At 48.3% G+C, this 24,259-nt stretch overlaps 2 protein-coding genes across 2 annotated transcripts in view; one reads left to right on the forward strand and one right to left on the reverse strand.

Annotated features, from left to right (window-relative positions):
* Positions 1 to 24,259, forward strand: part of SYN3 (synapsin III) — a 453,497-nt gene that overhangs the window by 133,183 nt on the left and 296,055 nt on the right. The window contains exons 5-6 of the mRNA XM_044780998.2: positions 14,835 to 14,991; positions 18,165 to 18,254. Of these exons, the coding sequence (XP_044636933.1) occupies positions 14,835 to 14,991; positions 18,165 to 18,254 (247 nt within the window). The remainder of the gene's footprint in view (positions 1 to 14,834; positions 14,992 to 18,164; positions 18,255 to 24,259) is intronic.
* TIMP3 (TIMP metallopeptidase inhibitor 3) overlaps positions 20,115 to 24,259 on the reverse strand; it is a 58,036-nt gene continuing 53,891 nt past the window's right edge. Inside the window, exon 5 of the mRNA XM_014852360.3 lies at positions 20,115 to 24,029. Within this exon, the coding sequence (XP_014707846.1) occupies positions 23,832 to 24,029 (198 nt within the window). The 3' untranslated portion in view covers positions 20,115 to 23,831. The remainder of the gene's footprint in view (positions 24,030 to 24,259) is intronic.

Below are 24,259 nucleotides of genomic sequence, written 5' to 3' on the forward strand. Positions count from 1 at the left end.
GTCTCTGTGTGTTTGTGTGTTGTTATCTTCCACTTATGAGTGAAATTATACGGTATTTGACTTTCTCCATCTGACTTATTTCCCTTAGTGTAACGCCCTCAAGGTCTGTCCGTGTTGCCGCAAATGTCAAGATTTCATCGTTTTCATGGCTGAGTAGTATTCCACTGTGCATACCACATCTTCTTTATCCATTCATCCATTGATGGGCACTTAGGTTGTTTCCAAGTCTTAACCATTGTGAATAATGCTGCAGTGGACATAGGGGTGCAAATATCTTTTCAAATTAATGTTTTCATGTTCTTTGGATAAATACCCAGAAATGGAATAGCTGGATCATATGGTATTTCTATTCATAATTTTTTGAGAAATCTCCATACTATTTTCCATAGTGGCTGCACCAGTTTGCATTCCCGCCAGCAGTGTATGAAGGTTCCCTTTTCTCCGTGTCCTTGCCAACACTTATTTCTTGTCTTGTTAAATATAGCCATTCAGATGAGCGTGAGGTGATATCTCGTAGTTTTGATTTGCATTTCCCTCATGGTTAGTGATGTTGAACATCTTTTCAGTGCCTGTTGGCCATCTGTATCTCTTCTTTGGAAAAATGTCTGTTCAGATCCTCTGCCCATTTTTCAATTGGGTTGTTTGTTTCTTTGTTGTTGAGTTGCATGAGTTCTTTATATATTTTGGATGTTAACCCCTTATCAGATGTATTGTTTGCAAATATCTTCTCCCAATGGTTAGGTTGTCTTTTCATTTTGTTGATAGTTTCCTTTGCTATGCAGAAGCGTTTTAGTTTGATGTGATCCCAGTTGTTTATTTTTTCTTTTGTTTCCCTTGCCTGAGTAAACATGGTATTCAAAAGGATGTTGCTAAGACTGATGTCAAAGAGTGTACTGCCTATGTTTTCTTCTAGGAGTTTCATGGTTTCAGGTCTTACATTCAAGTCAATTCATTTAGAGTTAATTTTTGTGCATGGTGTAAGATAATGGTCTACTTTCATTCTTTTGCACGTGGCTGTCCAGTGTTCCCAACACCATTTATTGAAGAGGCTTTCCTTTCTCCACTGTATGTTCTTGGCTCCTTTGTCAAAATCAGCTGTCCACAGATGTGTGGGTTTATTTCTGGGCTCTCGATTCTGTACCGTTGATCTGTGTGTCTGCTTTTGTGCCAAAACTGTGCTGTTTTGAGGCTTTTAAAGACCCCTCTATGCCTCTCTCTCCCTCTTCCTGCTACGGAAGAGCCAGGAGTCAGGGTGGGAAAGTCCACTGCAGGGCACGGGCCAGAGGAGGCCCTGGCTTCTAAGGAAACCCTCCAGTGTGCTCAGAAAGGAAGGCGACTGATGCGCAGGGGAGGAGGCTGGAGAGGTGGCCGGAGCCCGTCAGGAAAGACAGTCAGGAGTTCGGGCACTGTCCGTGAACCCACCTGGGAGCTCATTTCCCTTCACAGACCATCACATCCAACTCTCTCTTCTCTCCCAGGAAACCGTCAGGGGCCTTTTTTAATGGCTCCCTTCAAAAAATCAACAAAAAGCAAAAGATAAAATAAAGAAACCTCACCCACACTTGCACCCCAATCTGGAAAATTCCACCGTGTGCGGGCCAGCTTTAACAAACGAGGGGAGACCCCGAGGACTTAGCCCCCCTGAAGTCATTGCCACCTGAGTGTCCTGGGGGCAGGAAATGAGTGATTTAGGGCCGCAGCCAGGCTAGGAGCATTTTGCTTCCCTTGGCCCCAAGTTGCTTGCGCTGAGCAATTAGCTTGGGGAGCTATGCACCCCACCAGGTGGATATTTCTTGCTGAGTGAGCTGATAAGAGAGTCCCTGACTCGTTCAACAGTTAACCTGACAGAAGCGCCTATGTGGCTTGCCAGGCATGGATATTTGCGGGGAGAGCCACGGGTCTAAGTATATACGAGTGCCCAGCCTCAGTTAGAAATGTGCTCTCCCGTCACCCCCGAGCAGTACCATCATTTTTTATCTCGAAATGGGCTTCCCCCCATCTTCCCCTCCCCTCCGCTTCTCCAGCATCCGTTCCAGCCGCTGCTGAGGAACAGCTGCTCTGAGGCCCATCTCTCATCAGCTGCCTTATCTCCCTGATGAATAATGTTCCCCTTCCCGGAGCAGCGGCAGCCTGGCAGGAGGCCCGCCCGGCATGGAACAGGCCGCTGACAGCGCTTGGAGCCCAGGCAGCTGTCAGAGAGCAGAGACTGGGGCGGCCCCCACCTTGCCCCCGCGTGGGGAGATGGCTAAGCCCCCTGCCTCACAGAGATGTGCCACTAGAGTCCCACAGCCCTGGCGAGCAGCAGCTCACACACTCAGCTGTGCTGAGCCCATCTCAGTGCTCAGTCACCATTCTGGGTGCTGGGGAAACAGAGGCACATGGGTCCTGCCCCTCAGGAGTGAGGAGTGTTTATGGGGGATGTGATTTGTACGTAATAGGACAGACCTCTATACTTGGTAGTTCTGTGTCCTTGAGGGTGTGTGTAATCACTCCAGGTCTGGGTTTTCCTCATCTGCAGAGTGGGCTAACATGTTGTACAGATGCTGTGGTTCTCTGACCACCTGTGCCAGCCAGGGCTTCCATCCCCCAGTGCTGTGAGTGCCATGGTAACGGCTGTACCTCCAGCCTTCTCCACAGCCTTTGCTGACGGTAACTGCATCCCTGAGACATCCCAAAGGCTAACTTCCTCCATGACCATGCCCCCTCCCATCAGGGGAGTCGGTAACTGACTGATATTGGGGACACTCAGTCCTCTTTCCTCAAGGTGGGACAACTTGGTGGGACTACTGATGCTCCGGAGCCCCCTGTGCATGAGGCCAAGACTAGACTTGACCCACCACTACACTCCTCCTGGGCCCCTTCTCTTCCTGTCCTGCTTCCCTCACGCCTTACAGCTTTTCCTCAACAGCACGCCCTCCCTCCGTGAATCACAGGCTTTCGGAAGCCTGTTTTGGGCTCCGCTTCTAGGAGACCCAGCCCAAGAGAAGTGCCCGCTTCATGAGGACTCTGTGTGAGGACTCGATGAGATAAGGCTTGAAAAGCCCCTTGCAGGTGCCTGGCACTTGGCAAGTCCCCAGGAGTCGGTGATCACGATTCTTATAAACTACTGCTACGTGACAGAATGTCACAAGGGAACACGGACAGATACACGGAGATACAACGGGTGTGGAAAGCCTTGGGTCCCAGTCTGGAATTGGAGGCAGTCATCCCAGGAAGGTCCCTCAGAGGTCATGTAGCCCAACTCTCTTTGTACCCATGAGAAGACTGAGGCCCAGAGAGACGCGGCACTGGCAGGTGCCCATGGGGCAGAACTGGCCTAGACTGTGTCTTGCTTTTTCCCTCCACTCCACATGCTATTTTGGCATCTTCTGATCCTCTTTCTCTGCTAGTTGTTTCCTTTAGATGGGCCAGGGCCCTGAGAAGTGAAGCCAGCGCACACTCCGTTTCCACATGGGCACCTCCTATAGGCTGGGCACCTGCTGGGCACACAGGGAAGGATCCACAAAGGTGTATAGCAACCCCTGGTTGTTGCAGAGAGCATCACTGTTTTCAGAGTGTGTGTGTGTGTGTGTTTTGGCTAACTTTATCCCAGGAAGTAAATAGTACCAGCCCATTCTACATGGGAGGATTTATTAAGAGCGAGCTTTGAAAGCCCAGGAAAAACAGGAAGATGGGCAAGGGCATTCCTGGACTCACTTTGTTTCCATATCAAACACATAGGAGTATTCTTAATTTCCACAGTGCTCCCTCTGAAGGATCCCCCTGAATACTGTCCCTTTCATTTTCCCCAAGTACGTACAGAGTTACAAACGAGAGACAGATCGTGGCTTCTAGGGAACAGCTATTGTCCCATGTCGTGGGAAGGTAGGGTGCGTGATGGGGGATGGCCACAGCAGAACTTGAGGAGTAGACCAAAACCATACCAGACACAAGACTCCTGTACCATGCTGAATCTTTTGGGCTTCAATCTGCAAACAGTGGGCAGCCTCCAAAACCCTTTGTCCAGGAGAGTGACATGCTCAGATGTGTGTCCTACAAAGGTCTCTCTGGGCCGTGTGGAGAGGAGACTTGAGACGCAAGGCAAGACCCCTGCCCCCAGCTGGAGACAACCTCCGACAGGTGAAGAGTTCAGTAAGAGGCCATGACTTGTGAGCTGTCAGAAAATGTGGTGTGGGTAATTTCCACGTGAGAGAGACATGCTGAGGGTGACAGGAATGGAGGATAGAGAGAAATCGCTGAGGAAGTGGGATTCAAGTTGGGGGGCTTTTCAAGGGGCAATTTCCTAACCATGGGGATTGGTGTGGCAGAGTGCAATATGAATGGATGGTAGATGAGTGTGGAGGACGGCACGGCCAGTGGACCTGGGCAAAAGGGTTTCTTAGGAGCGCAGATGAAATGGAGCTAAGAGGAGGCCCAGACGGCCTTCTGGGGAGCACTGACTGAGCATCAGGAAAAGAAGTATGAACTCCTACCTGTAGGCAGTGGAGGCTGCGGGAGGGTTTTGAACAGCATGGTGGCCTGAGGAAAGCAGGATTTTAAGATTAGTCCAGGAGCGTAATGCAGAATAGGTTGTTAGAGGGAGAGTTACCTCCCCAAGATGGAGACCACGCACTGACTGCTTTCAGGCCACGTACCCTGTCCAGACAAGTTTGGTTTGCCCATACAATGTGGACCAGTATTTTTTAAAAGGAGAGATTTGAAACAAAAGGTTTCACGTAAAAGACAGGTTTCTGGCTTCATTTGAAAAAATCAGAGGATTTGGTAAACCTGGACCGAGTCTTTCCACGTGGCCACCGTATGCTGGAGTTGGGTCGCAACCAACCCGTTAAGCTGCAGCTTTGAGTTTCTTGGAATTTTTCCCATACTGGTCCTGCTTCATTTGTTGTTGGTGCCAGCCTTCATGGTGATTTAAAAAAATTCTTTCGAATGAGTCATCAACTTTTAAGTAATTGCGAATTTCATATGAATACCTAGATTTTGGCTTCTTTAAAAAAGTCATTAGGGCTATGGGACCTCATTCCTATGTGGCCATAATGGCTGGCGCTCAGGCCGTTTTTCGCTTCACCAGCCCCCACCTCTCCTCCTTGCTCTCCACAGAGGCCTGTGTTAGCTGCCGTTTATCAGAGGTTATGGTCTCCGACAGAAAATGAAATGTTTCTTGTACTCTAGTTATCAAAAGTGGGAAAATGAAAGATAGAGTAGGGATGTGCAAGCTTCCAAAAGAGGTTGGAGGGAGCACTGTGGAAATTAAGAATATTCCTATGTGTTTAATATGGAAACAAAGAGAGTGTGTGTTAGAAGGGCCAGCCCTGGTGTCTAGCTGTTAAGATTCGGCGCTCTCAGTGCAGCGACCCGGGTGCATTTCCCAGTCAGGGAACCACGCCACCAATCTGTCGGTTGTCATGCTGTGGCAGCTGCACGTTGCTGTGATGCTGAAAGCTATGCCACTGGCATTTCAGGTACCAGCAGGGTCACCCATGGTGGATGGGTTTCAGTGGAGCTGCCAGACTAAAACAGACTAGGAAGAAGGACCTGGCCACCCAGTTCCGAAAAACTTGGCTGTGTAATAGCAGCAGAGCATCATCTGATATAGAACCGGAAGGTGAGAGGATGGGTCAACAAGACAGGTAGAAGTAACTAGGACTCGGAATTGCCTGAACGGCAGTAACAAATGTGTTGGAGGAATAGCGCTGAGGGGCCCGCTTCACTAAGCCCTGGTGTTACTTTCTCAGGCTCTGTAGAATTTAGGCTGGGCATCCCTGGGGCAGAGGCAGGGAACTCACTCACAACCCAGCAGTCTGGATTCGGAGTCAGACCCTGTACTACAGAGAAGAAGAAGATGAGGGACTTGTGACCCTGGGCATTAGGAGCTGAGGGTCTGTCGAGGTGTCCTGGGCATGAGGCAATGGAAGGGAAAACCAGAGTGAGAGGAGCGAGCGAGAAGTGTAGGGAAAAATCCTAGGCTCCTTACATAGGGGGTGTCGAGAGAAGAATCGCAGATGACTTCAGGGTGACAGATCCTGGGTTCCTGGGAGCATCTTGGATAATACAAGCCAGGAGAGCCACACTGGGGGAGACTGATGACGTGGGGTCCAGGCACAGTGAGCTGAGTTGATGATGAGGCAGCCGGGTGGGTGTGTGGTGCTGGTTGCACGGTGCTTGTTATGCACGTTGGGTTTGAAGCACGTCTCCTGTGGACCTTGTTCTTGCTGTGCTTAATCTCTTGGTGCCTTCGTTTCTTGAAAACACTCTCCTCCTTATAGGGTCATTGCGAAGGTTAAAGATAGCACAATTAAAAGCCTAAAAATGATCCCTGGCACAGAGGAAGTGCTCTATAAATCAGAGTCATTTTCGCTATCGCCTGTGAGGACAAGGTGGGCAAACCCACTGAATGGAGATGATTCCATGAGGTAGAGAATCAACACCAAGCCTTGCAGAAGAGTCACAGGAGGAGAGAAGATGGTGTAGTGAGGAGCCAGGGGGAAGCAGGTGGAAAACAAGGGGGGAGGGCATCTTCAAGGCAGGGAGGAAAAGGTGTGGAGGGAGAGGATGGAGATCATGCCACGGAGCCCACTGAGGACAGAAGTGTCGTCCACCTGAGGGAACTTGCCCCCCAGAGGACTCTTGGCAATGTCTTGAGACATTTTTAGTTGTCACAACTGGGCACGGGGGTGCTATTGCCTTTAGTGGGTAGAGGCCAGGGATGTTCCTAACACCCTCCAAGGCACAGGACAGCCCCCCCAGAACAAAGAATGACCCACCTCCAAAGGTCAGAAGTCCAGAGGTTGGGAAACCCTTCTCTGGAGCCAGCAGGCTTCTGGGTTTGACTCGTGGTTTCACCATGAACAGATGTGTGATCTTGGCAAGTTCTGTAACCACTCTGTGCCTCAGTTTCCTTATCTGGAAAATGGGGATGATAATAATACTTGCTTCATAGGATTGTTCAGGCTTAAATGAGTGGAGATACACAGAGGGCTTAGAAGAGAGGCTCGTAGGACATTAGCTGTTATTAGAAGTCAGGGAAAGAGGGCATAGCAGAGCCCGTTTCATCTCAGAGTCTGGCATTTAGGAGTGACCTCAATGCGATGTCGCTGGGGTGGAAAGGGTGCTGGCAGCCAGATGCAGAGAGCTATGGAGATGGGGACCTGGGAATGGGGGCTGGCAGGCATAGACTGGCTTGTCCAACAGGTGTAGCAATGGAAGGAAGAGAACAGGCTGCTTATGGTTGCCGGACCAAGTGGAGGGGACTTGCTTCACGTCCATTTATTTAGTGACGCCAACTGGAAGTTTTGATTAACTCCCAAACCACATTGTAACAAAAATGGAAATTTTTCAAAATAAAAGAAATCACCTGCTGCCTCACCACCTTAACAGATGAGCAATGTTCCATCTCCCCTTCCAAGCCCATCATGTTTATAGCGCTTTTCTCATAACACAGATTCTCTTCTTTATTGTTTTATCCATGTGAAATTGTCCCAAAAGCATTTTCCATGATGTGACATCATTGTTACATCTATCATTTTTTCCAAAATGAAGATAACCTCATTGTTTTTTCCTGCTTATAAAACTTCTCTGTGCTTTTCTTTTTTTTTCAATTCAGAGAGTACCACAAAGTCTGAAGAAGAATGTAACAATGCCTTTCCCCATTTCACCTTTCAGGGTAATCCGGTCAGCATTTTGATGAACAACCTTCCAAACTAGTCTCCGTGCGTTTCTCGATGTGTCGATTTGTTAATTCTTTTATGTAGACATGAGCATCGCTTAACTGTTGATTCGTTTTCAACCTTGAAGTGAGGGTATTCCTATTGTTGGCGCTGAGATCATGGTTTGGGAACTGGAGAGGGGGCTGTGGATGGATACACACAAGCACAAAGGAAGCGAGAAAGCTCTGAAAGCTGCCAGCAAGAGGAAATATTGGGGATGTGCCTTGTGTCCGTTTCCCGAGGCTGCGGTAACTGAGTACCATGGGCTGGGTGACGTCAACAACAGAAATTTATTCTCCCACAATTCTGCAGGCCGGAAGTCTGAGATCAAGGTGTCAGCAGGGCCCGGCTCCCTCTCAAGGATCGAAGTGAGGGTCCTTGCCTTCCTCCTCCTGGCTTCTCGTGGTTGCCAGCAATCATTTGCGTTCCTTGGCGTGTAGGCGTATCCCTCCAGTCTTTGAGTCCTTCCTCACATGGCATTCTCCTCTTCCTCTCTGTGTGTCTGTGTCCACATTTCCCTCTTCCTATAAAGACACCCATCATTGGAGTAGGGCTCACTCTACTCCAGTATGATCTCATCTTAACTTGATTAAATGTGCAAAGACCTATTTCCAAATAAGGTTAGGTAACAGGGCTTAGGATGTCAACGTATCTTTCTCGGGGACACAATTCAGCCCATAACATGTGGGATCCCCAGGGTGATGGAGGAGGAGGATGGAGCAAGCATGGGGCCTTGAGGACTCCTTTTCTGGAATGAAAGGGAAGGAAGAGACCAGGATAAAGAGACGGAGTTTCTGAGGCAGAGAAGAGAGATGAGGAAGTCAACTTCCTCCGGTAACTCATGTCTGTGTTTTATTAACCTCCTAGTAGTTTACAAAGAGGGCCCTGGGATTCATCAGAGAGCCCTGCTGTCCGTAAACCCCACTGGGCCCCTTCCCCACCGTCACACGCCGTGCAGCTGGCAGCTGCCGTGCGGGCCCCACAGGCCTCCATGCAGCATCCTGTTGTCCGCTCTTTGCCAGATTCTTGGTTGGCTGCCACCTAATTTCTTTTCGGCCTGGACTAATTTCTTGCAGTCCTCAGACTGGCGGGAAGCATCACTAATTCCCAAAGTCCTTCCATATGGCCCGTTTGAAGTGCTCCGTCTGCAAAGCGTGCACATCTCCTCTGCTCCATTCTTTGCAGAGGGACAGTGGTCCATAAGCCTTCAGGAGTGTGGAGACCAATTGAATGTTTTGATCTCCCCTCTCCTTTTCCTTGTGACACCTGTTTTTGCTGGTTTGCTCAGCTCTCTTGGTTTCCTTCCCCCAGATTCGGTACCCGAGGTTGAATTTTCAGAGGTGGAGGGACATGGAGAAGGGTTGTGGGGAGTGTGGAGACAGTGAAGAGGAAAACCTGAAGTCTCTCTACTGGTGGGCGCAGACGCCGGAAAGTCCAGAGCCTTCCCAGGCACGGTTGGGGTCAGGGCTGGGGTGATGGGTCAGCCATGTGACCAAAATCAGCATCCGCATCCCCCTTTGTCAACCCAGCTCTTGGGGAACAGGGAACCATTACAAAGAGCAGTCAAGCGGCCGAGAATAATGAGGCTCCTGCTTATTAACTTAGGTCCCAGGCAAAGCCCAGCCAAGAGCTGTTCTTGCCGCTGCAGGCTTCGGCATATTTGAGGGAATTATTACACTTCTCCCATGGTTAAAAGTCACTTAGCCTTTGGCCCCCCGTGTCTTGATGCTGCCTGAAGCACCCAGTAATGTCCCTGCAACACATCACCTGTCCCATCTCTACTATTTAATTATACGTTGTCCTTGATTTCCTCTCCAGCGCTGCCAGCCTCTTCTGAGAAATACCTGCAATGAGAAACCCAAATAATACGGCTCCTGTTAAGTGTAAAGCTGAAATAACAAGAAAATCCAGATACAGCCTGCAGCCAGGATGTGCCAGCTTGTGTAGCATTGAAGGAGGCCGTCCTGCCCACGCATAAGAAGCACAGGGCTTGGGCCCAGCGGGGCTGCGGAGACCAAAGGGCGGGAAGGGGTTCATGAGAGTTGTTGGGATTTTGTGCCCAACCTCATCTCTTGCTACCACCTCATCAGACCTTACACTTCCGCCATCTAATCAGGTGCACACTTTGCCACGTCCTCCTGATATCAGTCAGAGCAATAGTGATGGCAAGCAACAGACCCAGTTCAAACTACTGTGGGCAAAACAGGATACTCCCTATCTCACATAACTCAGAAGATAGAGAGGGCTCTGGTGTCAGGCTCAGCAGGATTCAGGGACTCAAGAGATGTGGACAGGGCTTTTGCCTCCCTCCCTGTCTCTGTTCTCAGTGGCACTTCTCCTACCGATAGGATCCCTCCACGTATGGAGAAAATGGTGTCCGTCAACCCCAGTTTACATCACGTGGCTCAGCCAGCCACTCCCCTCTCCCAGCACTCAGAGAGATTCTGATGGGCCCATTTTACATCAGAGATGCAATCCTTAGACCAGTTACTGCCCAAGGAAATGTGGTTCTTTGATTGGAGAAGATTTTATCACGGGCTCTGTTTTCAAAAAAAAAAAAGGAGGATACTGAGCAGATAAAACAAAAACCAACACGGTCCACTATGCTCCCTGCTACGAGGGTCCATCCATTCGTCTGCAGGTCTTGATCCCTTACCTGAGATACCCGCAAAACCCTGCCCACATGACAAACCGCTCCTTTTCTCTCAAGCCCCGTGCCTTCCAGCACACACTCATTCACACCCACCCCCAGAGTTGAATACACTCTTCAGTCCACTCTCATACCTTGTACATGCCTCTATTATTTCACTCACTTATTCATTTGTTCATTTAGCAATTCCTTGTCCTTTAGAATCGTACCCAAGTCCTCTCAAATTGTGAGTTTCCTGAAAACAGGGGTCATCTCAGGATCTCCAGCCTCCAGACAGGGGACTCAGCCCACTGTCAGGGCCTGATAACTGCTGGCAGCCACATCCTGGGATGCTGGGGTGACATGGAGGACTTGGCCCTTCCCTGACCAGATAGAGAACCTGGGGTGCTGGATATGGAGGGAGGAACCGTATGCCACAGGTCGCCTGGCTTGAGCCACTAATTTCTCTGCATTCCTTGCAAACCCCTCAACCCCGGGCTGTCAGGACCCTGTGCATTCTATGTAGCAGTGAATGGCAGGATTTGAAGTGGAACACATGCCCAGTTTGCCCAGATATATCCCTCATAGAAAGTGTTTATCTTTCCACATATCATATCTGAGCATCTTGAGGGGTCGTGGGGTCCAACTTGAATTCCCTGGAGTTAAAACCTTCTTGGTGATGCTAATATATCTCCAGGAAGACAGAACTCATTAGCTTGTAAGGCAGCCCCTGGTTATTAGAGGCCACGTGGTGTCTCATGGCAACATGGCCGTCAGCCCTCGTTCTCTTCTCTAGGACCACAAGGAAAGAGGTCCCTCCCTTTTCCAGTGGCCATTCCACTTTGTGTCCGTTCATTTATTCATTCCTTTATATGTGTGTTCATTAACTCAATCACACATTTAAAAACATTGGGATGGTCTAGTTTGTCCAAGATGGGCAGGTCCCCTCTTCTCACTGAGCTGATATGTTTAGAGGGAAGGGACAGACAAGAAACATCTAAACAGATAAACAGGAGAAATACGATTGTCACAAGAGCTGTTAAGAAAGGAAAATAGGACACCATGAGAATTGGGGCAAATTTTGATGGAGTGAACAGGACAGGTGTCTTTGAGGAAATGAACTTGAGCTGATGAGAGAGTGATAAGAATGAGACACCCATGCACAATTTGGGAGAAGAGCTTCCAGGGAGAGAATTAGAGGAAGGGAGGGTGTCAGTGTGGCTCTAGTGGAGGTGAGGGAGGAGAGAAAAGTAGGTGTGAGGATGGAGAGGTAGGCTGGGGCCTTGAGCCATCGTAAGGAGCTGAGGATCTGCTGTCAGAAAGAGGAAGCCTTCAGAGGGTTTTAAACAGGGAAGTGATGCATACTTTTGAAAGAGCACTTTGAGTATGGAATCTTGAGGTGGATTTTCAGATCCTTAAAGACAAAGAGGAGGTGATCACTACTCTTATTTCAAAGAATGAAAAAGGTTCCAGTTTAGCGGTGAGTTCTAGAACTCCTCGTGAGAAAGCACCATAATATCTGGGACTGGAGTTGGCGTCTCCCAGGACAGGCCATTGGATGCTCCTCTTGGAAGGGCACCCTCTTTTTCGAGGTAGCCAGATTTTTCGCCCCTAGGCTCTGTGCCTCTTTTGAGTTCTGCACAAACAGTAACAAACTGGCAGGCCAGCCAGCATGAGACCTTTAATTACTTCCTCTTGGAGCAGAGTGGAGTTACCCGTAGTGAGACACTAAGTTTACCACAACTGATGTCGGTGAGGGAAACCACATCCCAGGACGAGGGGGCATCCCGTTGTCAGAATCCAGGCCCCGGAGGAGCCTCTGAGCATCAAAGCAGAGAGAAAAATCAAAAGGGAAAGACTGATAGATTCGACTCGGAAGGAATGGGAAATGTGTTTACTTGTTTTTTTAAGATGCACGGACATTAAAAAAAAAGAAAAGACAAGAAAACAACTAGTAAAAGCATTGCCACACACGACAGATAAAAGGAAGCATCCTGATATAGTACAGAGCTCCATCCATGAGGAAACAGTAAGACCCCGTTTTTAAAAATGGGGAAAGATGTGAGCAGACTTTTGCAGAAAAGAAAATGCAAATGGTTAATAAAAGTACTCAATCTCACTAAAATCAGGAGTGCAAACTAAAACAGCAGTGGGATACAGGGTATCTTTTGGGGAAAATTGCTTATCAAATTGAAAAATGTAGTTTTTAAAAACCGCAATGCTGGTGAGGCTGAGGTGAGATGCATGCTGTCATGTGCAATTGGTGACGGGCGCCTTTAAAAGGGGGCACTTTTTTGAATACCTGAAAAAAAGAGTTCATACCCTTTAACCCAGTAATCCCAATTCTTAGAATCTGTTTTAAGGAAATAGTTGAAAAAGAAGGCATTGATTTGTGTGCAAAGATGTACGCGTGTGAAATATTGGTAACAGCCCACTTGATAATAGTAGATGGTCGGTTGACTGAATTGTGGTGTACCCATTCAGCGGACTCTTAGCCGTTAGAAGTGATATTTTTGAAGAGATTTCGATAGTAGAAGAAATGCTCACACTATATGTGGAAAACAGAAAAATCACAATTTCTAGAAAGCTTGAAATCAAATATGAGTATGAATGCATATTATGTATATTAAAATAGGTAATTGGATTGTAATATGCATATAAGGAAACACGCACATAGAAAGCTTATTAGAGATTTTCTCTGAGTTGAGGATTATGGGTAATTTTGTTTACTTCTTTATGTTTTCCAAATTTTTATTTAACTTCATATTTTGCATGAGGAACACGCATTACTTTAAAAACCAGATAAAAGCAGAAAATGGTGATATTTCAAGACAGTGCTCCCTATTGTCCCCTTAGAGACACATGCGCACCACCTTCATCTCTTCCTTCCATCTGTGTTGCTGTAGGAGGCATCAAAGCTGAGCCCAAAGAACAGGAAAGTGGGAGCAGGGACCTGGGCGTGACCTCCTGCTCTGCCACGGTTTTGCCTGGTGACCTTGGACATGTCACTGCCTTGCTGCAGACCTCGGTCTCCCCATCTGTAAAATTCTCGACTTGGACTAGCTCATCTCTAAGAATGCAATAAGGACACAGGCATAGCCATTCCAAGCTTCTAACCCAACCCTAATCCTAACCACAAAGTGACATGATTGACCACTTCTGTGAGCACAGTGTCAGCCATACTTGCGCTGTCACCGTCCATGTGGTCCCCGTCGGCATGAGTGAGAACTTAGCGGGGAAGACCCTTGCCATTTCCTTTGGGGATGAGGAGATGATGTTCATGTGCATCATTCATTCCTTCCACACGTGCTTATCACACCCCTGCTCCCGCGGCTCCAGACCCTGGGAGGGGTGCACAATGAGGCCCAAGCTCAACAATCTGAGAAGCGTCTGCACCTGCAGCGCATTCTTTCCTTCTGTCTTCAGGGGAGCAGAGTCCTTTCCTTTGACAGTTGTTTTAATTTACATTTGAATTATTTTAAGGAGATGCAATTTATCTGACGCCTTATAAGGGTCCCACTCTGGGTGAGCCAAATGGATCACACCATTTTGAGTGTGAACCGCCTCCTAATGTGAGGCTGATTTTCTTGTGTGACTTACACGTGAGGAATCCTGAAATAGATGGATCCTTCACGGTGTGAATAAAACAATGTGTGAATCCACCTGGAGCCGTGTGATGGAGGGAAAAGTGTATGGACTTGGAGCCCAATGACCTGAGTTCAAATGTGGCTCTCCTGCTTCCAGCTTTGTGATTTGGGGAAGTTCACAGCTTCTCTGAGTTGCAGTATTCCCATCTATAAATTGGGGACATAATCCCGACCTTATCCAGGTCTGCTTGTGAGCATCAATCAGGATCGGATCTCCAGGAGGACCTAGCAAAGAGCTTGGCATGTCCTCACCATCGCATTAGTATTCTTAACTGCTTTCCAGAGGTTGCTACTTGAAAAGGACAGGACACATTTGAAATAGATGAGAGGTAAGCCTTGCTGCATGGTGGTGGCGAACAGGGCCATGAGCCTGCATAGACCTGGCCCTGCCGCTTACCCACTGAGCGTCTTTTGGAGGGAGTGACTTCATCTTCCTGAACCTCCGGTTGCTCATCTATAAAATGGAGTTGATGGCAGCAGTACTCATGTCCTGGGGCAGCTGTGTGGATTCAGTAAGGTGATATGTGCATTCACCACAGTGCCTAGTAAAATTGCAGCATCTTCACTGACTTATTTGATACATTGTTTTCTGATTGCAAATAAAATACTTGTTCAATATAGAAAATTTAGAAAACAACTGAAAAAGAACAGAAGATAGTGAGTTTTCTTCCGCTTACTTGGTAGTTGCTGTGTTTCCATCTGACCCTCCTCATCCACACTCCCCCACCCCATCCCCATTCTGAACTGAGGGTTCCCTGTGGGCAGCAGCCATGCTGGGTCAGTGCTGTCCCTGATGCCTTGGTTTTCCATCAATGTACGGTGTGGTAACGCTGCTGTCGGCCCCTCTCTTGGCAGATCCTTCAAGCCGGACTTCATCCTGGTCCGCCAGCACGCCTACAGCATGGCCCTGGGTGAAGACTACCGCAGCCTGGTCATCGGCCTCCAGTATGGAGGGCTGCCCGCTGTCAACTCTCTCTACTCCGTGTACAACTTCTGCAGCAAGCCCTGGGTGGTAGGTGATGGGCCAGGCTGACCTGGAGCAAAGTGGGAGGCAGCGGGTGGCCACCCAGCCCTGAAATGGGCCCATTCCCCAGCATGGAGGCCTCAGTAATGAAAGGAGCAATTGAATCAGCCGCTTGGACCCCAGACCTCTTCTTATAATTATCACCTAACAAATATTATATAATAATATATTATGATACAGTGTTGTTATCATAATATTAGTGGTAAGAAGGGGTACCATATTCTTCTTACCAATATTCTATCAGATCATCATGTTAACAGCAGGCTTCATTTACTGAGCACTTACTATATACCAGAAATCCGTGCCTCCCAGTGCTCCTGCCATCACTCTCATGTGAATGGGCATCATCGCTCCACTTTACAGAGAAGGAAGCTCAGCTTCAGAGCAGTTAAGGGGCCTGTCCAGGGTCATGTGGCCGGTGAGAGGTGAAACCAGAACTTGAAGCCATCGCTCTCCAACCCCCAAGACTTGATTCCCCCGCCTTTTATTCATTAGTCTCATTCATTCACTTGATTTTGTTGAGTTTCGGTTCAAATGTTACCTGTAAGAGAGGCTTTTCCTAAAATGCCACCCCTTTATTCCCCAATACTCTCAAATCTCTTACCTTGCTTTATTTTCCCCCAAAGACTTATCTCTACCTGGAATGATCTGTTTATCCATTCATTTGTACATTATCTGGCTCCCCTACTAGAAGGAATTCATTCATGAAACTAATATTTATTGAGCAGCTACAATGTCCCTGGCACTGTTCTAAGTCCTAGGAACATGGCAGTGAGCGGATCAGACCAAAATTCCCACCCGTGGATATTACGTTCTAGGGAGCAGGGGCACCCTAGTACATTAATAAATATGCCCAATATGTAATATGACATATGGTAACTGCCAAGGGGAAAATAAAGCAGAGAAGGGGAACAGGAAACGTGGAGGTTGATGGAAGGAAGTGTGCTCCAAGCTCTTAGCCAGCTTGTCTCTTCTTTAGCTGTCTCTCTGTGTGGTCTCCTGGTGGGAGGGCAGTGCTTGAGAACATGGGCTCTGGACCCAGACTGCCTAGGTCCAGTTTTCTCCATTTATGAGCTGTGTAGCCTTGAGAAACTTGTTTAACCTCTCTGAGTTGATTTTCCATATTTGTAAAATGACGATAATAATAGGGCCTTCCTGGGAGGGTTATGAGTTAATACATGTAAAGTGCTTACAACAGTGGGTGGCATCAAATACACACTCAGTAAATGGTGACAATTATTGTTGTCCCTAGAGCTTGGAACAAGGTCTCTGCAGAGTTGGCATTCAGTATTTATTGAATGAATTCGTGCATTACTTTAATAGATATGGATGGTCTTTAACCACTATTACCATAGCTCTGGTCTCCTTCTCATCCTGCCCTAACTGAGGTTTTTGGCCTGTGACATCCCAGATTCAAGTGCCACTGTTCAAAAAGGGTCCTAGATAGCATGAGCCCACCCTCCTCATTTTCCACATCGTCATCACGATGGTGGCAGCTATCATCCATTAGCACTAACTGTGCTCTGCGCTGAGCCCTTAACACGCATATTGTGTTTAATCCTCAGAACCACCCTGACGAGTAGGTACTTGTAATATCTCCATTGTACAGATAAGGAAACTGAGACGCGTGTAGCTGATAGTAAGTGGTGAAGCTGGGCATCTCCCAAACTCGGGTGCTTGATCAGGGAATTCCTCTCCTTCTCTGCACTTCCGTTTCCTTATCTGTAAAGTGAGGGACCCCTTCCCCATCATTTCCCATATTTCTGAGGTCTTGCTAACCCTCTAAGTTGACTCCATGTTGCACCGCAGCTGCATGCCACAGCCCAAGAGTTTGCAGACCAATACTGGTCTGATGCAGAACCTTCCTAAGTTACCCCATTCTCGCTGTCTGAGCTCGTAGTGTTGAGTTACCCCAAGCCTGTCTGGCACAAGACTTCGCTCCTCCTCTAGCCATTGGGCATCCACATGAGGCCACAAGTTGCAGTTTATTCCTTCTTTCCGATCAGAATCTACCTTGCTCTTCCCTGCTTGCTCCCCTTCACCTTCTGGGTGAATTCCCAGCTCCTTGGTCCAGCCTTTAAGGCTCCTGGTGTTCTGTGATGGATCATCTTCCAGCCTCCTCTGTCACCATCCTCCATACCCAAGGCCACAACCATGGCAACTGCTCCCGAGTGTCTTCAGCACACGCTAGTCTCACTGCGCACTGGAATGCCCTTCCTCCTTCTCTTATGTCATCTGCTCCAAGTAGTCATCCTGATGCCCCCTCTGTCCCTCTCCCAGGTCCCACAACTTCCCTTGCTTCCCTCCAGCAAGACATTGGTATCCCCACCATCTGCCCACAGTCTGTCTTCTCTCAAGGCCTGGTCTGCCATGTTCAGCTTGGTGCCCCAATATTAAAGTGCAACGTCGTGCACAAAGTGAGCTCCCAAGGATGCTGAGTGGTGTCAGGTGGTGGAGAAGAATGAGTCCAAGGCCTGCCTTTTGGGAGCTTACCCCCAGCTCTGGGGACAGTAGCTCCTTCCATGGCAAAACAAGGAAGTGCCAAAGCAGGAGCAGCACAGCGTGGAAGGGACGCAGCTCGAGCTGTTGGAAACAAGAGGGGCACAAAAGCAGTGAAAATCTTTATTATTAACATTTGAGTGCTAACATTTGAGTACTTCTATGGACCAGGCACTGCTTTTAATACCCAGTACGTTTAATCCTTACAACAGTCCTGTTTTCCCCATTTACAAATAAGGAAACTGAAGCTCAGAAACCTAAAGTGACTTCCCAGGTTGCACAGCTAGTAAGTGGTGGAGAATTTGAACCCAGAGGCTACGCCATAAACTACTACACGCTGCGCCTCTCGAGAAAGAAGGGCATTGAAGGCTGGGGCCGTGGTGTGAATGTCAGCAATGCTTGTGTGAGATGCCGAGGGTTTAGTCAATGCTCGTTAAATGTGATTGAGCTGAACTCAGTGGTCTGGCAGGAATGAAGGGCTTGATGCAGCCAGATGATGGAGAGGATGAATGTCCAGCCAAGGACTCTGGCTTTTATCCCATAGGCTGGGAAGACCTACTGGAGCTTAGCTCTGAGCAGTCAGATGCCTAAGGCATCACATGGGCAGTTTCGCCATGCCAGGTAGCAACAGTTGACCAATGTTCTCTCCTCTTCTGTCCCAGTTCTCTCAGCTCATTAAGATCTTCCACTCCCTGGGTCCTGAGAAGTTCCCACTTGTAGAGCAAACGTTCTTCCCCAACCATAAGCCGATGGTGAGTGCCTGTTTTTACTCTGCTTATTTTTGTGATACGGAACAAACACAGATGTTCACATCTCGGTCCTTATGGACAGAGGAGCTGGGCTCAGGGGCTGCTCCCTGACCACCTGGCTCTAAGGAAGAGCTGTGACGTCCTCTGGGAATGCCTGGCCTTCCCAAGGAAAGAGGGATCTCTCCGGGTGAAATTTCAGGCAGCAGGGCAAGTGACAAAGGTGGACGGCATTCCTTGGGACATCGGGAATTTTCTGCAAATCAGGGGACAACTTGAGCTGGCATGTTGGAGCCAAAGGTTGATATAAAGATAAAAGATTTTCAATGTGGGATGTTATTTCCCTTCAGCCCTCTGTGGGACCTGGTTTCAACTCGTATTTTAATAAAAGCAGTAATATTTGATTTGCATTGATTGTTGGAGGACAGTTTTCTTTCATGTCCTCTTTGCATTCTGACGTTTGAATATACCTGAGGACGTCTCTGGGAGGTAGTTGGAGCTTAGCTTGGTACGTGGAATAGCCTCCCATTTGGAGGATAGCTGGGTGGGAGAGGTTAACGTCTTTTTGAATGGGGTGGAGAGCTCTCCATCCTGCAGCCGGAAGGAGTTGGGCGGAGGAGTTCCGGGCAGCTGGATACAGACCATGACGTGCTGTTTACGTGGTTGGTGGTCTTCTCAAACTGGTCAAAGGAGTTCAAGGCCGTGGTGCCAAAGTTTCCTTGGGAGGAATGTGAGTTTTGGGGAACAGGACAGTTAACAGGGTTTCTGATAGTCCCAGCTGGGGAGTGAGGTCTGTTTGTGGAATCCCAAGCTCAGGCAGCAGAACCGGACAGTTCTCTTTGGAGTCACTGATGGGTAGGGCTGCAGGCTGCAGGTGGGAGCAGGCTGACCAGGCAGAGAGGTTGCCCATGGATTATCCTTCCCTATTGTCTGACCCAGTGAGAGTCACGGGATCCAGGCTGTGCTGGGTGGAATAAGAAGGGCATGGGGAACCCAGCCTATTCCAATAAAGTGTGAACACAGTGGAGGAAATTCGAGGTCTATCATCAAACCAGCCTGGGTTTGAATCCCACGTCTGCCTACTTCCTAGGTCTCGGGCAGTGAAATTAAGCTCTGTGCACCTCAGCTTCCTCAGCTGAAAACCATGCATGGGAGTGACAAAACCTCATCAGGCTGTTGAGATTTAATGTAATCACGTGTATAACGAGCCCTGTGCCCAACACATAGTAGACGCTCAATGTAGAATACCCGTAAAATAAGGGCAAAGCTGGAACCTGGAACATTGTCAACGATGGGATGAAAGTTGGGTGAGGGGTGTGCCATCAACCAGCGCAGCCCATTGAGGCTGACAGGCCCAGCTGTAAGCTCTGGGGGCGCGGGGGGCTCTCCGCTGTAGTGGGGCCTCGTGAGTTCCTGGCATACCCAACTCGGCTGAGCCACACTCGGAATTTCAGGCAGGCATTTGGCATCAAGGACTGCTGTTTGCGGCCTTCCCCTCCCACTTCCACCAGGCTGAAATTCTTAGGAAGAAAACCAGGGAGGCTAAGTCAGGGCCCCAGTCTGGGAATACCTGTACCACTAATAAGGTAAATTAGAGATCCAGATTATGTAGAACTGGGGAGAACCCTGGCCTGAACCCAGGGAGCCAGGTCAAGGCTGGATTAGCAGCCAGAAAGATGCCTCCTGAAATTCCTCCTGCCCGGGGAAAGGCCTGGGGCAGGGTGGGCCCACACCATAGAAGTCAGTGGAGGGAGGGGAGTGTGCATGGCCTGCAGCCAGGCAGACAGGACCCGCTTCCAAGGTCCTCTGCTGTCTATAGAACCCGCAACGACGGTCAGGACACAAGAAGGTGAGAGACTGCAGGTGTGTGATAGAAATAAAACCACTTTACTGTTTAGAATAAAGGACACACTATAAAAAGTGAACATTATGCAACATTACAAGACAATATACATTCACGGAATATAAAATTCATAAATAACATGGAGGAAAACTGTAAACAGTGCTACAAAATTTAGCAACAAATACATTCCTTCCAGACAGGGTTTTCTCTGGTTGGTTTCTCTCCATCACTTCTGGGTCTCAGGATAGCAGACTGGCTAATGGGGAAGTAGGGGGCACAGGAGGATCTACAAAGCTCCTCCCCTCAGAGCCTGAACCATCTCTAAGTTCTTCCTCTCTGCACACTTCCCAAGCACCTCTCATGTGTTGATATCCACACTCCCCTTCCTACTTCCTCCCCCATTCTGTTTTGCTTTTGCTGTCAGATTTCCCAAGTGTTTTTCTTTTGTAAAATTATTTTAGTGATTTTTTACTTTAGGTAGCCAGGAGCCAAACACTTGGGTGTCATCTTGGGGTAATCCATATTGGTGATCGTCAAGCACAAGATGAATGGCTGGGGCAGGGGAGGGTGCTGTCTCCTGGGGGTCACAGTATCCCCAAGACAGAGCTGTTCCAATAAGTCATTTGCTTCTTTAATTGTTCAAGAACCACAGCATGAAATATGGTGCTCGTGGGCTATGGCTGGACCACCATGTGGTAGGTCTGGGTCTGGATGAGGGTAAAGGACCCGAGTTTCCTAGCGTTTCCCACCCTGGCCAGATGCAGTACTGGTCTGAGAGGCAAGAGCCTGGGTGTGGCACTTTCTGGATAGGGAGGCAAAAGAGATGGCCAGGGGAGGCCAAGAGATCTTGAAATCATAGCCCCCATGGCCCTGGATTTTTAGGAAATATCATGGCTTCCCAATTGGGTGGACAAAGGGACTAGGGGGAAAAAGAATGGGAATGACCAGCAGTCTGCCCAGGGCCAGTTGATACAGAGCAAGGATGTGAACGTGCTTGCTATTTTTTCCCTCCTCCTTCCTACTCCAGAAAGCCCTGGGATGCCAACAGGAGGAGGCTGGGGGAATCTCCAGCACTAGCTCTTCCTGGTTTCCCCAGTTGGCCAGTCTAGCTGCCTGCACAGAAGTGTTTCACCCTCCATTCCACTGTAGAATTTGATTCAGGAAAATGGCGGCATGTGGGTTTTATTTTTGTTTTTCTCTTAAACACAATGTACACATATTACAGCCTACACATGACACAAGATTTAGCAAAATAAAACGCTCGCAATATGATTGAAATACGGAAGTGTCTCAGCTACATAAATGATTTTAAATTATACAGTAAGTGAACAGGTGAAATAAACAAAGCTATAGCTTACAGAAAGCTCAAAAACCGCCCTCCGACAATGTCGCTTTGCAAAGGACCCTTCTTTGCCCAGGACCTGCCGTTCTCCTCATCAGGGCCTGGCAGATGGGACTATGGTTTTGCCAACTTTTCTACTCCGCAGGGAAACTTCAGGTGACTCATGCTCGGGCCTGACCCCAAGTCCCTCCTTGTGTGAGTGGAGGGGACCCCACCAGGGACCAAGAATGGCCGGATGCCTCGTAGAGGACACGCTGATGTCTGATTGTGGAAGAGCACCTATGCGGGTTGGGTCAGTGGTTCCACCTTGCAAGATTTTGAAGTCGAAATGAAAAAAGTCTTAAAACACCAAGTCTGGGGCTCACCCCTTAAAACCACTGGCCCTCTGACCTCAGCTCCTTCTGCTCACATTGCCCCACTGAGAGGGCAAAGCCTCCCATTTCTTGTCTGCCAAATGGCATGACCACAATGTGAAAGGTACAATGTAATGAAATCGATCCCAAGGAAACCGGATGCCTGCACTCTCTTCCCGCTCTGGGGTTCTGCCAAACACCTTGCCTGGGCATTTGTGTGTGTGTGCCAGACATCACAACGTGTTGTCTGCGTCTTTTTTTTTTTTCTCCTGTTTCAATTGGCAGCTCCGTTTCCTAAAGTGGAATGAACTGAAGATACAAATACTAATAGAGGATAAATACCCATAATCTAAAAAAGGAGACAGAGACAAGAGCAATCATGTTAAATGTCACCATCCTACCGTCCCCAACTCTGTAAAATATCCATTGTCACCTACTCTCGGCATCTCACTTTCAACACTAAAACTTAAAATAATTTTATTTCATTGGACAATTTATATTATAATTTTATTTCAAAAAACACAACAAAAACCCTATAGCTGATTGCAAAGTCAGGCTTCCCCAGTGACCACGAATTTTAATTCCATAAGGTGAGGACCTCAGGAGGTGGCATTTACCCACTAGTGAGCTGAGGGAAGGGGAGCAAGCTGTCCCCAAACCCAGGAAAGGTAGCTGTCTAGCCAAGGCAGGATATCCCTCCGCTTTCCCTCCTGTGCCCAGGCCCCTGACCCACACTAACTCTCATCTCCCATCTGAGCCAAGCCAGTAAGGCAGTTCACTGAAGGCCCCAAACATGAAGCACGAGAGAAGGAGAGGGGTAGAGGTCAGACGACCCCAGTTAGAAGGATGCCAAGGGTGTTCAGAATTTCAAATTTTAATTAAAATGAAAAAAAAATCAACTTGGAATGTCATGATTTTCTTCAAACAAGCAACGACAACAAAATAGAAGAGATTAAACTATTGGCGTATTTAACAGCATTGAACAGAATTCTGTGTCCTGTAAAAAATTAGCTTATGTCCCCGTGTGGGTATATGCACATGTGTATACAAACACATCCCCCTAGGTGAACTAAACACTACTTTGGAAATAGTATTCTCTACCCCAAAACTACTTGGCTATATCTGTGGATAGTGTGCGGTGTGTGTATTTCTCCAATTTACATAAAGGCAAGCTCCTGGCCAAATCTCCTGAAAAGTTTTCCAGGAGGAAATCTTGTGGGAGGTGGGGAGAGGAAAGACATTCATCTCAGTCTTTCACCTGAGCTTTTGTACAAGGCAGGCAAACGGCCTCCTGACCTCAGGCAGATGTTTAAGTCTTCAACTAAGAAAGTTCTGTTCTTCTGGCCTGGCTGCTTGCTCCAGACCCAGAAACATCTGGTCAACCCAAGCATCACTGGGCTGGGGGAATTGAGTGTGTGTTTGCTGCATCATCTCAGACCCTCCCCAGTTTCCTCCTTCCGTCCCTCAATGGTACACGCAGACACAGACACAGTCTGGTCGGGACATGCAGTAGCATCTCCTCGGTGTAAGATCTTCTGCGTACCTTGAGTCTATCTGCTCGCTGCCCTTGACTGATCCTGAAACAGCTGGCCTTTCAGCAACTTCCTGGTCTGTGTCCTTTATGTGGTGGAGAAGAATGGCAAAAGCAGGAGGGTCTGCGAGATGGGGAGTTGGAGAAGAAGGAAAAGCAGTAGGTATTACAATGCCCAAATAGGGTAGTTTCTCGATTTTTGTTTTCCTAAAAAAATATAGATTATATTCTCACGAAGAAGAGGCGTGTACATTCCTCATTCTTTTTGGCATGGCACCAAAAATTCCCGGGTGGAAATAGGTGATGTCAAAACCAAAGAGAAGGAGTAGGGTGGGGCCAGGAGGATGGTTCCAAAGAAACTCCATATGACAGCATAGACTTTTCTTTAAGTGTTCGAAGTACTAAATTTGCGAGAAAACAGGCACTAATTTCATTGTCATCATCTGGGAAGAGTTAGTGTCCGAGGGAAGCTCAGTGGGGAGGGAGGGAGGTGAGGTGGGGCTGGGGCTGGTGCTCAGGGGTCTGTGGCATTGATGATGCTCTTGTCCGGGGGGGCCCAGCCTCGGTACCAGCTGCAGTAGCCACCCTTCTGCCGGATGCAGGCGTAGTGTTTGGACTGGTAGCCAGGGTAGCCGAAATTGGAGAGCATGTCGGTCCAGAGACACTCGTTCTTGGAGGTCACGTAGCAAGGCAGGTAGTAGCAGGATTTGATCTGCAATGAGATAACCGCCAAGGGTTGGTGGACTCAGGCCGTGATGCTCGCCATGGCCGACCCAGACCTGAGGCTCGCCACAGTCTCCAGACCTCCAGACCCAGTCTCAGAACCTGGGACCACTCAGGTGGAGCCCAGCCACACCAGTCCCTTAGTGAAAATAATATAAATAACATTCACTAACACTTACTGAGCAACTTCTGTGTACCAGACATTCTGCTAAGTGCCTC

The sequence above is a fragment of the Equus asinus genome, chromosome 4, assembly GCF_041296235.1.
Source record: "Equus asinus isolate D_3611 breed Donkey chromosome 4, EquAss-T2T_v2, whole genome shotgun sequence".
Lineage (NCBI taxonomy): Eukaryota > Metazoa > Chordata > Mammalia > Perissodactyla > Equidae > Equus > Equus asinus.